Source organism: Puma concolor, chromosome A1, assembly GCF_028749965.1.
Source record: "Puma concolor isolate L17-30 chromosome A1, mPumCon1.1.hap2, whole genome shotgun sequence".
Classification (NCBI taxonomy): Eukaryota; Metazoa; Chordata; class Mammalia; order Carnivora; family Felidae; genus Puma; species Puma concolor.
The window spans coordinates 8,094,826-8,110,415 of record NC_141667.1 but is presented as its reverse complement, the minus strand read 5'-3'; the positions used below and the strand labels follow the sequence as shown (position 1 = coordinate 8,110,415).

General features: G+C 46.5%; 1 protein-coding gene across 4 annotated transcripts in view; it reads left to right on the top strand.

The window, feature by feature from the left end:
* Positions 1-15,590, top strand: part of ATPSCKMT (ATP synthase c subunit lysine N-methyltransferase) — a 242,261-nt gene that overhangs the window by 5,599 nt on the left and 221,072 nt on the right. For 3 of the 4 annotated variants that reach the window (XR_015240458.1, XM_086675994.1, XM_086675977.1), the window contains exons 3-4: positions 2,173-2,310; positions 3,690-3,740. Coding sequence is in view for 3 of the 4 variants with exons in the window: in XM_086675994.1 (XP_086532120.1) it covers positions 2,173-2,310; positions 3,690-3,740 (189 nt within the window). In the remaining variant the exon portion in view is untranslated. Of the gene's footprint in view, positions 1-2,172; positions 2,311-3,689; positions 3,741-10,748; positions 12,453-15,590 lie in introns of those variants that run through there. The other variant, XM_086675984.1, reaches the window with a different exon arrangement.

The window sequence follows — 15,590 nt, the reverse complement described above, 5'->3', positions numbered from 1 at the left end:
AGAGGGAGAGAATCTTTAAGTTTTGTTCTTAATGTTTTATTTATTTTTGAGAGAAGAGAGAGGGATGGAGCGTGAGCAGGGGAGGGGCAGAGAGAGAGGGAGACACAGAATTGGAAGCAGACCCCAGGCTCTGAGCTGTCAACAGAGAATCTCACGTTGGGCTCGAACTCACGACCCCTGAGATCACGACCTCAGCCAAAGTCAGATGCTTAACCGACTGAGCCACCCAGGCGCCCTGGGAGAGAGAGAATCTTAAGCAGGTTCCACACTCAGCACGGAGCCTGATGGGCTCGGTCCCATGACTGTGGGATCATGACCTGAGCCGAAATCAAGAGTAGGATGCTGAACTGACTGGCCACCCAGGAGCCCCGCAAGATGTATATATTAACCAGGAGGAAGTTTTAAAATCCAGATTTGAATGCTTTACACATCTGAATAGTATCTTTGTGGTTTCCTTTTCTTAAGGGGGTGACATTGTAGTTAACTAGGGAAATTACTGTAGGCGGACGGCTCCTTCAGGCAGGCTGCCTTGAAGAGTGGGCAAGACAAATGAGCAGAGGCCCCAGGCCCAGCCCACTGTCCTCACCTTACAGAGGCCGGTGGCATTCTATGGTTGACTTTGTTCTGAATCGTTCCGCTTCTCTTTTACCTGTTTTCAGTTTTGAGTGAGCAGTCTTTAAAGCCGAAGGAACTGTGTAAGTAATAAGTAATGGCAGGTTCTTCACGGACAGGATTTTGATTGCATATTACAACTAGTTCACAGAACATTCTCCCAGGCAGGTCCATCTTGCCCGCTGCTGTGCTGTCACTGATGGAGAGAGACACTGGGTTTTCAGCAACTGGTCAGGCGTCCCCAGGGGTCGGCCGATCCAGAAGTGCTTTATCCACAGCAAACCTGACTGTTGCAATGCTCGCGGTGAAATCTTTGACAAGAACACAGAAACTGACTTTAAATCAGTTAGCGTTGTCTTGTCTACAAAGCTGTAGAACTTTAGAGTTCTGTCTTTAAGTGATATTTTGAACAAAAGAGGTGCCTTTTTTATCGGACGTTTTGATTATAGACCATAAATGGGAGGTATTCATATCATTTGACCACGTAAGTTGATGTTTTTCTTTTTTTTCAATTAAATTTTTAAAATTTATTTTTAAAATTCAGTACAGTTAACATAGTGTTTTATTACTTTCAGGTGTACAATATATCAATTCAGCATTTCTGTATGCTACTCAGTGCTCATCATGATCAGTGTGCTCTTAATCCTCCTTACCTGTCACCCAGCCCCCCACCCACCTCCCCTCCGGTAACCATCAGTTTGTTCTCTAGAGTTAGGAGTGTGTTTTTTTGTCTCTTTTTTTTCATTTGTTTCTTAAATTCTACATATGAGTCAAATCATGAGTATTTGTCTTCTCTCATTTTATTTATTAGCATCATACTCTTCCACATCCATCCATGTCATTGCAAATGGCAAGGTTTCATTCTTTTTTTATGACTATGATTTCATTATGTACACACACACACACATATATATATATATACATACATACACATATACATATCTCGTCTTTATTCATTCATCTGGTGATGGACACTGGGCTGCTTCCATAATTTGGCTGTTGTAAATAACGTTGCAATAAACATAAGGGTGCATATATCCCTTTGAATTAGTGTTTTCATCTTTGGGTAGATACCCAGTAGTGGAATTACTGGATCATGTATATGGTCAATCTATTTTTAATTTTTTGAGGAATCTCCCATACTGTTTTCCACGGTGGCTGCGCCAGTTTGCAGTCTCACCAACAGTGCATGAGGGTTCCTTTTTCTCCACATCCTCGCCGACGTCAGTGTTTCTTATGTTTCGGGATTTTAGCCATTCTGACAGGTGTGAGGTGATATCTCACTGTAGGTGTGATTGCACTTCCCTGATGATGAGTGATGTTGAGCATCGTTTCATGTGTCTCTTTGGCCATCTGTATGTCTTCTTGGGAGAAATGTCTGTTCGTATCTTCAGCCCATTTTTAATTGGAATGTTTCAGGTGTTTTGGTGTTGAGTATAGAAGTTCTTTATGTATTTTGGATACTAACCCCTTATCAAATATAGCATTTGTAGATACCTTCTCCCATTCCATAGGTTGATGTTTTTCTTATCTTGAATAAACACTCACTTCTTTCTGCAGGTGATAGCAGCTGCAAAGGAGGGATTCACCGCTGTCGGTTATGAATTAAACCCATGGCTCGTTTGGTACTCCAGATACCGTGCTTGGCGAGAAGGGGTGCAGGACTCTGCCAAATTTTATATTTCAGATTTGTGGAAGGTATGTAAGGCAGAGAATGGTCCTAGGAAATGCCAACCAAAACTTTATAATTCATAATTAGTGTGACTCAAAAACATAAAATGGGGACACCTGGGTGGCTCAGTTAAGTGTCTGACTTCGGCTCAGATCATGATCTCACGGCTCGTGAGTTCGAGCCCCATGTCAGACTGCTCAGACAGCTCAGAGCCTAGAGCCTGCTTCGGATTCTGTGTCTCCCTCTCTCGGCCCCTCCCCTGCTTGTGCTCTTTCTCTACTTCAAAAATAAACATTAAAAAAATGTAAAATGTATTAAAGGAAAAATAGTTAAAATACAAGCGTATGTTTCTGTATAATGAAACATGAACACCTTTTAAATTGACAGGTTTACCTATCAACTCTTTTAGAGTAGAAGCTTAAGGTTTTAAACCTGATATGTCATGTGAATTCCAAGAATTTGCTCAATTAAAAAATTTCTCATTTCTATTTATTACAAAATGATGAAATTTTTTTTTGACTTCATTTGGAAATCTCATAAATTGTAGACATTAATTTGTTAATGTTCTTGGTAAACGGTGGACTTTTCTGTGTGCGTGCTTGTGTGTGTGCAGGTGTGTTTTGCAAGAGGCAGAGATGAATGCAAAAGAAAGAATCCACTATGTTCTCATGGTTCTTTCTGGTCTTCATAATGTATAAGAAACTTCCAAGTTTATTTGTACTCTAAAAAAAATACCCTGTAATTTTGCTTTAGGAAAGCTCCATAAAATGCTTTTTCTTAAATAAGAATTTCCCATTGTAATATTGTCATCAGTAGCTTATAAAAATTCATTGAGTTTTGCTTGCGTTGTTTTTTATACCATATATACGTAAATGATCTCTCTATGGAGTAAATAAGACTTTTATTGGGCAATAAGAATTTTGACTGGCAAAGCACTTTTCCCCCCAGTTTTTCGACTAAAGACCATTTTATTTCAGTTTTTGGGTAGTATTTTCGAGAGGAGGCGAGGGACTAGAATTTTAAGGATGGCTCAGCACGAAAGGCAGGTGGTTCCCTGATCTCGCGAGTTCTTGCTGAGCTGGTTTGGTGTATGGTGGGGTAGCGTAGAGAGTGTGGACTGGGACATAGATGGCCACCGGCTGGTCACTGGATGAGTCACTGGCAAGTCTGACAGATGACCCCTGGGGGGCCCTGTGTGGAGTATCCCTGAAGATGGCAGGAGTGACTTACAGGGAGGTGTTTGGAAAACCGTAATGGGTTGAATTAAGAGACAGAAGCTCGAACTTGGGTTCTTCTCGTGAAATCTTAAAGGAAGCTACATCCCTTGTGAAAACCTGTTTGATGAAACGGATCCTTGTGTTTGGCCTTTTAAATTAACCTGTGCCTTGTTCCCCCTCTTCTTTAGGTTACTTTTTCGCAGTACACAAACGTGGTTGTTTTCGGTGTGCCTCAGATGGTGAGTACACGTCCTCCTGTCCCTGGTTGGTTGGCTCTAGGTCCCGTGTGGCCCCTCCAGGTCCACCACACCGTGTCCTTGGCCGCCTGCCCCTGCGCCCTCGGCGGCCTCCCAGGGATTCTGGGGGCACGTCGGATTTCAGTTCACTGGCTTGACAAAGTACTTCAGGGCCTTAAAACTTTAATCATAAAAGATTCAGTCATGTTAAAACTTTTGCTTCAGATAAAATTCTCAATGATCTCCCTAAGCCCTAAAAATTCCAATCTGGAAACTGCTTTATGAGCTCCCGGTGTCTAATGTAGTTGGAGATTTTCCCGGTTGCTCACTCACCATCCAGCTGAAGTCACTTGGGAGAGTTAATGGCATGTTCCCTTCGAATTGATCGTTCCTCCGATTTTGCAATGAGGCTGTTTTCGGGGCGGGTGAGCGCTGGCTAGTTTCAGTTGACCTCGGCTGACTGATTTGTATCGAACTTTGATTACGTACTTTCAGAAGTGAAAATACTGTGGCATCTGTGCTGAAAATGGTTCTAAATTTAGCCTTTGGAAAGATGACCAGGATGGGATGCTTTTATTGTAATTGTTGGTTTACAGACCATAGAAAGAAATCCCTTTTCATCTTTCAAGGTCTATAATTCTAGCCATAATAATCTTGGCAAAATTGGATGTTTGCTAAAATGCCACTATGCAACTGATATGTATGGTTTTTAATTTTAAAAAAAAAAGGATATTTACTTTTTGGTTGTTTTGTTTACTTATTCACACTTTAATTTTGGTCGAAGGTGGTTTAGTGCTTGAGAAATTTATTCTTATCAGGATGTTGGGTACAACACCACATTTATTTTTAAGTTGATTTAGAAGTGCTTTTGTTACATATTTTTGAAAGGAACAGGATTCTATATGTTTGGAAATCTCAGTAAGCCTAAATTTAAGATGAAACTGGGGTGTTTACACTTTTGTTAGAGAAATCAAAAGAGGGGGGCGCCTGGGTGGCTCAGTTGGTTGAACGTCCAACTCTTGGTTTCGGCTCAGGTCAGGATCCCAGGGTCATGGGTTTGAGCCCTGTATTGGGCTCTGTGCTGCCAGTGTGGGGCCTGCTTGGGATTCTCTCCCTCTCTCTCTCTCTCTCTCTCTGTCTCTCTATCTCTGTCTTCCTCTCTCTGTCTCCCTCTCTGCCCCTCTCGTGCTCTTTCTCTCTCTCTCTCCCTCTCTCTCCCTCTCTCTCTCTCCCAAAATAAATAAACTTAAAAAAGGAAATTAAAAGGGACATGAGTTTAAGTCGTTTAAGAAACTGGGACCATAGCATTGCTATGGAACTTGATGGTTAGTTACTACTTATGAAGTTTGGGCATTTCTTTGGATTAATTAGCATCTTGGAGCAAATAGATTTCATTTGAATTCCATGCTTTATGAAAATAGAAAATTAATGTTTATTGAGATTTCCATGCCATTCTGAGAGGCCGGCCGATCCTGGCCTGAGTTGTGGGCTCGTGAGGCCCCAGTGGGGGGCAGCAGTGGCCTTTGGTGGGCACGTCACCCCGTAACCTGTGGGCTCCAACTCCTTGTGCGTCTTACCATGTTTGAGTATGGTCGGTTTTTGGAGCTGTTCACCTAGCAGAAATAAGAGTGCTCTGTTTTTTTTTTTTGATGAATGTTTTTGCAATTGTTGTCCATTTTTCTGTACGCAGAGAAACCTTAAGTAAGGAACTTGTGACATTTCACTGTTCCCAAGAAAAAGTGGGGCAGCTGAAGTACACAAAGCATCCATGTTCCCTGGAATGAGCGAGAGGGTTTCAGCCAGCATGCAGTTCTCCATGCAGGTGTATTGTTCACGGGACTCACAGGGGATCGTTCATGCATGCAAGGCCCCGCTTGTAACCCTCATTGAGCTTCACCTACGTGGAGCAGGGAAGGGGAGGGACGGTGCTGGCTGGGGATTCAGGAGGCCAGCTCTGCTCTCCGGAGTCATGGGAGCCCCGATTGGGTCGTCTTTAGTGAAATGCACTTCCCTTGTCTGAGCACTGGTCGGCAGTCCAGTCATGGCATCGTGGCTCAGCAAAGCCAGTGCAGCATGAATGTTCCTGTGGCAGCTGAGGCCCACACAGGCCCGGAGAGAGCTAGGGGAGTACGTAGGGAACGTGAGAGGTGGAAACCTGGTGTTCTAGAACTCGTCCACCCCGCTTCTCATACTGCACTGACTGTTGAGCTTTTGTGGCTCAAAACTCATTTCAACAGGTGTGTCTGTAACCCCCCCAGGAGTGAGGAATCTTGTTCAGATCTGGTAAATCCAGTGCTAGCATGGTAAAGTCCCACGTGTAACTTGAGCTTTTGTTCTTTTCAAAATATGAGAAGATCAGTCCTGCCCTGTTTAAAACACGCCCAGGACGTCTTGCTGCTTTAAAGCAGTGAAGATAAGGCCTGAATGCTCCACGTGGCCTGAGGCCTGGCGTGGAGCGGCCCCTGCTTCCTTCAGCTCTGTGCTTGCCAGCCCCCTGCCCTTCTCCCGGCCCCTGGACTCCACTGTGTGAGCCGTGTTCTTCCCTCTGACCTAAGTCCCCCCAGCTCTGGGCCTAGTTGGCGAGCTGCTGACCACTCACAGGTCGGGTGTCCTTTCCTCCAGGAAGTCATCCCTGATTGCCCAACGAGACAGACCCCAGTGCCCCTGTTTTCCATCTGCACAGTGCCTGTTCCCTCTCCGTAGTGAGACTGTATTTACTCACATGATGGCTTCGGCAGGTTTGCCGTGTGGACCGCACTGTGAGCTCAAGAGTGAGGGCCGGCCTGTCTTTGCTCCCAGACCCCCAGTGCAGCGGCACCAGCGCAAAGTAATGACTCAAATACTCATTAAATGAATGAACGAGTATGGTAGAAACATATCCGTTAATGACACTTCCTAGTGGGCTGTTAAATTTCATAACTTTCAAAGACTGACTAATTTAATTTTAGTTACAGATCCTGTTGTGAATTGATGAACGAAAATGTTATCGTGTTCTGATAAAGATAAATGATTCACAACGGAATCCTTTATCCTTCGTGCATCCATTCAACAATTATTTATCCGGTGCCCCTAAGTGCCAGGTTCTGTTCTAATCACTTGGGTACTTTAGTGCGTGAGAAAGAGAAACATCCTTGCCCCGAGGTGCCTATACACTAGTGAGGAGAGCAGCTCTTACCTGGGGGTACCTATGTAAGATGTGTCGTTCAGTAGCAGGAGGTAAGTGCCGTGGGGCAGACTAAAGCAGGAGAGGGAGGGGAGGAGACAGTGCCCCTGAAGAGGACCTGCGGAGGTAAGGGGGAACGTGCCAAGCAGAGCCATTGTGGAGGCGCCCAGGGGTGTGTGCCTGTGGGGTTCCAGCAGGAGCAGGTGGGGGGGGGTGGCGGGAGCAGGGAGAGGTGACGTCAGAGGGGAAATGGGGGCCGTGCTGTTGGAATGCAGACGCCGTGGTGGGTTTGGGCAGAGGAGCAGAGGACCTGCCTGGGTTGCAGAGGATCTCAGGCTGCTGTGTGGACGCCGAGTGCGGGTGGAAGCCAGGAGACGGGTTCTGAGCTCTTGCAGGCATCCAGACGGTAGGTGTGCTAGGCTCTTGTCCGGGCAGAAGCGGTCAAGTTCCAGAGGCATGGTGGAGATGCCAGCAGGATGAGCCGGCACATCCGGTGTGAGGCGTGCGAGAAAGAGGGACCAAGGGCACCTTGAGGGCTTTGGCCGGACTAACTGGAAGTTTGCAGTTGTGACTGAGCTGGGAAAGGTGCAGGCTGTGTGGACCGAGGAGGAGGGCCGGGGGTTCCTCGGGCAAGTGAAGCCCGAGATGTGTGTGGAGGTGTGAGGTTGGCAGTGGGCGGAGGGGGTCTGAGACTCAGGAAGGGGAGGGGGCTGGAGATTGCGCATCAGTCCCCGACGGAGCTGAAGCCCGGGAGTGGCCGAGGTCACCCGGGAGGAGGCAGAGCGGGTCGGGTCTGGAGTTCTGGCCTCTGACAAATGAGGGCACCCAGCCAAGGACCCTAGAGGAGGCGTTGGGTAGGAGGAAAGCCCTGGGGGGGTGGCGGTTACCCTAGGAGCGCAGTGAAGCCAGTGTTTTGGGGAGGAGGGAGACGTTCAAGGGGCTCAAGAGCTGCTCATGGGTATGGCTAAGTTGTCCTATGTCTTAGAGCTGGTTTCAACTTAGGCTTAAAGTTTTGAAGATGTAATTAGAATATGACGAGTTCGTGTCACTTTGAGACTATAATTGTATGAATAATTTTGAATTCCATTAGACAGACATGACACATCACTGCCTCTCTTTGTGCGTGATATCAAGACCCGGGCTCATTGCATATTTATGTGTAATTTAGCCAGTTAATTTCTTGTGATTGAAATAGCTCCTTTCATTTGTGGGTTTATCTTGACTTAGCATATGACAGTCATTGGGAAATAAAGGAAACCGTAAAAGAGAAAAGAATCATGGTAACATGAATAAGTTTACAATTATTCTTTTTATGAATAAAATTACCGTAAGAAATCTCTGATACTTTGGAAACATACATATTGTCTCATTCTTCGCCTATTTAATGTTTCCCTCAAGGAACAAAACTTTCTTTTCTTTCTTTCTTTTTTTTTTTTTTAATTTTTTTTAACGTTTATTTATTTTTGAGACAGAGAGAGACAGAGCATGAATGGGGGAGGGTCAGAGAGAGGGAGACACAGAATCTGAAACAGGCTCCAGGCTCTGAGCTGTCAGCACAGAGCCCGACGCGGGGCTCGAACTCACGGAGTGTGAGATCGTGACCTGAGCCGAAGTCGGCCGCTTAACCGACTGAGCCACCCAGGCGCCCCTTTCTTTCTTTTTTTTAAAGAAATCTTTCACTGGCTGTTAAAAGAGTAGAAACATCCCATCCTTAATGGAATTTACTTTTGGTTATATTGGTATTAATTGTAATGAAGAATTAGAATTTTGACTCTCTGTAGCCTTAGGCCATGTAGAGGACTTTCCCCAAGCCGCTTTTTAAAGATATAGATCAGGAGTAAAGTTTTTATAGAAGCACTGTCGATTTGTTTGTAGTTTTAAAGGGATTCGTTTTGCTCAGGTCTTGGTTCTGAGATAGCATTTCCCATTTAGAGGAACCAGGAATGTTTGAGATTGGTTGAGGTGGTTGATCTGAGGGCTGAGTTGGGGACCAATAACAAAAGCCTGGGGTATTTTGTTGATCCCAAGTCTAAGGAAGTGTTCAGAATATTTGTTGGGGCACATCCAAAGGAGAGAGAAGCCAACTTGAGGAGGCTCCTGGTGGCCAGACGGGGGCAGTCTGAGCATCAGAAGAAACAAGGGTGATAGTGGATTACAACCCATTGAACGAGATAGGAATCTGGGAGCTGTTACTTATGGCAATAGGTAGATAGGTAGAAAAGAAGGGAGAGTTCTTCTTTATGGTAGAATGCTGACTGTCAGCCTGGAAGGAATGATGGAATTAGCAAATGGCCACTCTGCAACCGTATAGGGAAAACTGACTCAGGCGGGTCATCAAGAATGCTGCATCTTGTGAGGGACAGTTCGATGAGCAGCAGGATATTCACATCGTCTCAAGCTAAGTCTGACAAATTACTCATTATGAAGGAAAATTAGTAACCCCACTATGGAGATGCCAGGTGGTGACCATCAGTCTCAAAGCAGAAAGTCCTCACGGGTGCCTGACTGTGGGGCCCTGAGAAGCTCACTGCCCCTCTTGTGGGGCATCGCCAAAGATGCACGTGCTGAGTCGTCACGAGCACGCATCAGATGATCCAGGGTGCGGGCCACTGGGGAAATAACTGGCCTGTATTCCTAAAGCTGTCATGAGACAAAGGAAGGTCACGGAACTGCTCCAGATTGAAGTAGACTGAGGAAACATTCTAGCTGAATGCAATATGACATCGTAAGGAAAAACATCATAAAGGACGTTATTGGGACTTTAGGCAAAATTGGAATGCGATTGGAATTATTATTATTGGAATACAATCTTCAATATCCTGAATTTGATAACTGAGCTGGGCTTATGTCTTAGGAAGCACTGAGGCATCAAGGAACAAAGGGGCATGTGTGTGCAACCTATTCCCAAATGGTTTAGGAAAAATATTCATAGAGGAAGAGGGCAGATTGGAGAGAACAAATATGACAGAGTATTAAGAATTGGTGAAGCCGGGTAAAGAAGTACGGAGTCCTTTGTTTTCTTCTTGCAACTGTTCTCTAAATTTGAAATGACTTCAGAATAACAAATGAAGAAAGTGGAAAAAATACTTCTAGGAGGTAAAGCTGGTAGGATCTGAAGATAAATTTTTAAGCGATTGTTAATTTGCCGTTGTGATTACGATGACAGTGTTTTCAGCAGGTAGATTGGTAATAAAAGGATACAAAAATGATAAAAGGATTTTACTTTTTAGAAGATATGTTGATGGTCAACAAATTATCAGTGTATTATCGATACATTTTTGAAGAATTATGAAATATTTCATTATATTTCAAGTTGGTAGAGTCTGTTTTTTCATGGTCTAATTTAATAATACCGTATCTCACTGAATCTAGATGCTGTCAATTTTAAGATGCCCCATTGCTGTTGAGAAAGAAAAAAATACTGCCAATTGTAAATCTAAGATTATGTCCATTGTAAGGTGTATCCTGATTTTAGAGATGTTAAAATGTGTGGGAAAATGTGTGAAATAGTTGAGACAGGGTGGATTGAGATGCTAGGTGGGAAAATAAAGCTGCTTCTCATTTTAATGACTGCCACATCATGGTTTTAGTTAGAAAATGGGAAATCTGTCATCTCTGCTAAAAATGGCTTACTTTATGATTGATAGAAGATGTTCTTGTAACCGTTGCTAATGTGACTTTCGTGATTTGATGGATCGTTTGATAATGTGTTTATGCCCCGGAGTGATCTTTTCTACAGCTCCTAATTCCTGCACAGGTATTTTCAGGCCCTCAAATCCAAACGAGCATTTGGGAGTCTCTTCCTCCGACTCCCTGCTTACTGAAATAATGACTGTCGTTCTGCACAGATGCCACAGTTGGAGGAGAAACTCGAGCTTGAACTGAAGGATGACGCCAGAGTCATTGCTTGCCGGTTCCCTTTCCCTCGCTGGACCCCAGACCACGTCACTGGGGAGGGGGTAGACACCGTGTGGGCCTACGACCTGAGCACGCTGCGAGGCAGGAGGCCCTGAAGACGTTTCCAGCCGGTCATTCAAGTGTAGACTTTATGGAGAGTGGTTTTCCAGGTGATGGTGGTCTTCGGTTTCATAGAGATCTACAGCTGTGTCGTCAGCAAAGAGTCTGTTTTTCTTCACTATGGAACGAAAATCTATTACTTTCCTTAACTTTTGGAAAACAAACAGAAGTTAAGAACAGCAGGTAGATTTAAAGTCCCTTTTCGTGGCATATTCAAAAAAGTGGTCTTCCTTCCCATGCGCTCTGATGTATGAAAATATGACCAGGGGATGGTCAGTGTTGATGGGCGGGAGAGATGTGAACAGCTCTTCACGCTACAAAAAGTATGATTTAATGCCAGAGATGAACAGAAACACTTTTTAAAGAGGCTGTGCAGTAGGAAATGTTTGCAGTTTCATCTAACTTTATTCACACTTAAGATTTGTCTTTCTTTTTTTCTGTACTTCATGGCAACGTTTTCTTTTTTTTTTTCTTTCTTTTTTTTTTTTTTTTCCAACGTTTATTTATTTTTGGGACAGAGAGAGACAGAGCATGAACGGGGGAGGGGCAGAGAGAGAGGGAGACACAGAATCGGAAACAGGCTCCAGGCTCTGAGCCATCAGCCCAGAACCCGACGCGGGGCTCGAACTCACAGACCGCGAGATCGTGACCTGGCTGAAGTCGGACGCTTAACCGACTGTGCCACCCAGGCGCCCCCATGGCAACGTTTTCTAAAGGACTCAGGCGCTCCTATTTTATAACATTGATTAGGAATAATTTGTTGTGAGGCCAGCGCTTTACTGTATTTTCTTGGATCTGAGGTGTCTATACGTGTGCGTGTAAACGTGTGGATAGACACACACATTTGACCGTTTCTGAAGTTGTGACGTACCTTCCGGCTGATGGTGTTTTGTGTCTATGATGGGCAGCATTGCACGTCACGACGTAGCTGTAGCCACCACGGATGGTATGTCAGATGTGATGCGAGGTGCTCAGAGGAGATGCAGGACGTTCAGGAGTTATAGGTAATAACATAAACCGTCATGAGCTTGGGCGCAGCCAGACCTGGGATCACATCCCTGCTCGGCGACCAGCCTTGCACCAGTGGCTTGACTTCCTGGAGCCTCGCTTTCCCGAGTGTCCCCAGCCTCTGTTGGGATAATGATACACCGAACAGGGGACTCTTTTTTTGTAAAACTCATGACGCAAAGTCTTTGGTCTTATCATTTTAGATACTAAAGAAGTCACGGATTATTTCTGCTAGTCACATCTTTATTTTATGAAAGTAGCCATTCATTTAATATTCTCATTTAGGAGAAGAGACCTGACTGATTTAGATAAAGACAAGTTACAGAAAACCTTTGAATGTGAATAGATAGGCTTCATGTATCTGAAACGTTAATCTATTAAGTGGTGGCTCTAATAATCCCTGTGTATCACAGAAAAGGATTGAGCTCCCGATCGTACACCTGTAACCTAAATACCAAACTGTGTCTTCATGGAGGTTTGATAAAATGAGATGGTTTGTATTTTTAACTAAACTCACGAAAATACGATCAGCTTGAGAATTTTCACTTAAATGAAAAGCAACTGGGGACCCGTTCATTCATTCGGCGAATGCTTCTTGTCTGCTGTGTAATAGGCCTGTCCGATTCAGTGGTGAGTAGACATGAAGGACCCCTAATCTTATGGAAACGTGTATTCCGGAAGAGAGAGACAAATACGGGCGTGAATGTAAGTGTGTGTGTGAAGCTCTCTGAAAGAAGTAAACAGTGTGACAGTCATGGGCACTTGTCAGATTTTTGGCTGCCACTGTCCATCCCTTCCCAGTAGCCCCCCGATTTCTTTCCGAAGAGCGAATGCCCTACGACGGTGTGTAGTCTGGTGTCTGTCCCTGCCTGTCACCCCAGCCAGCTCTGTAAGTGGGTGAGGCACGCCTGGAGAGGGACCCATCGTGGCTCCTGGCCAGGCAGGTGTGACGGGGAGAGGTAGGGTTTTGTGGAACCTTGAGTGTGTTCAGTAGTCTTCTAGACATGCTCCTGGCAGACTTGTGGAGGCATCAGGCTGTCTGCAAAGGCATATATAACTTGCCTTTTTGAGGTTTCTGGTTTAGCTTCCCAAAGATTAAATGGCCCCTGGTATTGCAACCTCAGAATAAAATGGACCATTTCACGGAAGTGTTGGCATTCATGGAGTTTGTAAGCTCTCTAATGGATTGATTGATTGATTTTTAAAAAATATTTATTCTTTTTTTGAGAGAGAGCAAGCGAGCACACAAGCAGGGGGGGGCAAAGAGAGGGAGACAGAGAATCGGGAGCGGGCTCCAAGCTGTCAGCACAGAGCCTGACGCGGGACTTGAACTCCCGAACCACAAGATCATGACCTGAGCTGAAGTCTGACGCTTAACAGACTGAGCCACCCAGGCGCCCCTAATGGATTTTTTTAAATTGTGCATTTGAATAACCTGGAAGTGAGCTATAATAATTTTCTTACAGGGGTTATTGTGGTTTCTCTGACTGGCTGGTTTGAGTTTTTATTGGTTCCAGGATTCAGGGTCTGAAATTTGCACACAACACAAGGCAGGGAGCGAGACCTGTTAGGTTTGATGTCGAAAGTAGGATTCACAGACGCCTGACCGATTGAAATCAGGGATGAGTGCTAGCTTGAGAAAATTTAAAGTTAAAACGACAACAACCAAACAGGAATAGGAATAGAGCTTAGGGGTGACGTAGCCTAACGAGCCATTGTGACCAGACCTGGAGGTTCCATTGACACACGGTCAGGGGCTTGAGCCCATTCCCGTCTGAGTGCATTTTTCTCCCAAAGCATGGCCCCAGAGCTACAACCCTTGCCTTTCCCAGCCCTGCCAGAGGGGCTCCGTCAGACCCTCAGCCAGTTCCGGCGTTCAGACCCCCTGAAATGAGCTTAGCTCCGCCAAGAGTATGGGAAACCGAGTTTGAAAGACCGAGACCCTTCTAGATGCACCGGGTCCACCGTTGCTGAGAGATGCTATACACCATGACAGGTTACAGCCAGACAGAAAGAACGAAGGTCCTGACATTTAAACCACGCGGCAGGATGCTATGCCTCTGCCAGAGTACTTTCCCTGATGGCCAAAGGCATAAAAGAAATAGCTGTTCTCAAACGCAGGAGTCCTCTGAGCTTGCGCTGTAACCTGTATTTCCTAGATCATCTGGAGTCCCCCGGGCCGTGGGGGAGCGTTTCTCACCTGGCCCGGGGAACCGAAGTCTGCGCGTCTCTGACCCGGGCCACCTGTCGGGGAGCGGCTGAAGGGACGCAGACACCGCTCGCTGGGATCCCCCAGCCGTCTCTCCTCTTTCTTGGGAACAGAGCTCCCCCCCCCCCCCAGTGCTTTGGGCATCAGGGTGGGCGGTGGGCGGTGGGCGGTGGGCCACGGGCAGGTGATTCAGCTCCGGCCAGCGAGGCATGAAGGGGCGTCTGCTGGGAGCTTAGGGAAAGGTTTTGTTGCTAACGGAAGGCGCTTGAGGCGAGCGTGGCCTTCTGGGCCTCGGACGGGCTGTATGGAGCCCTGACACCTGCAGTTCTGACGGCTGTGTTACAGCCACCAGGGGAAAGTGAAGTTGAAAGCGGGGGTGCTGAGGCCGGCCGAGCAGAGAGATGGACAGACTCCTGGTGTTTGCTGACTTGCCGAGCTGACCTGGAGCCTCTGACTGCAGGATGTCTTTTTTTTGTTTAATTTTTTTTTTAAATGTTTATTTATTCTTTTTTTAAAATTTTTTTTTTCAATGTTTATTTATTTTTGGGACAGAGAGAGACAGAGCATGAACGGGGGAGGGGCAGAGAGAGAGGGAGACACAGAATCGGAAACAGGCTCCAGGCTCTGAGCCGTCAGCCCAGAGCCCGATGCGGGGCTCGAACTCACGGACCGCGAGATCGTGACCTGGCTGAAGTCGGACGCTTAACCGACTGCGCCACCCAGGCGCCCCATGTTTATTTATTCTTAAGAGAGGGGGAAAGAGAGCACAAGCAGGGGAGGGGCAGAGAGAGAGAGGGAGACACAGAATCGGAAGCAGGCTCCAGGCTCTCAGCTGTCAGCACAGAGCCTGACGCGGGTCTTGAACCCACGAACTGTGAGATCGTGACCTGAGCCAAAGTCGGACGCTTAACTGAGCCGCCCAGGCACCCACCGCGCCCCCCCCCCCCCCGCCCCCACCGGCCCTGACTTCAGGACATCTTAAGGGAAGTGACAAACCCACGTTGCTGCTGTCCTGTGGGGGTGGCAGTATTTGGGCTGTGTGGCCATCTGGTGGGGACAGGAGGGTGTGAGGCTGAACGGGGGTGAGGAGGATGCCCCAGGGTGTGGGGTGTGGGCACAGCCAGAGGGGTGCCTGGGGAGCTGTACCAGGTCAGAAGGGCTCTGAACTTAGACCCAGCATTCACAGTCGACAGGAGTCTTCCCAGGCGGGCATCCTGTTCTTGGGGACGCAGGCAGGGCTGAGTAACAGCAGGGCCTCAGCCACACCCCTGCATGCGGGGGGCTCCGTAGGGGGAAGGATGATTCCTCAGGATTAGAAAGGACTTAGTGAAGGGAGGGGAAGGAAACACCTCAGACTGCCCACTTGGCAGGTGGGGTTGCCCAGTGAAGGAGCTGCGGTGTGGACGGCACGTGTGTGTCCTTGGGTTGAGATCCTGACCCCCAGTGCGATGGTTGA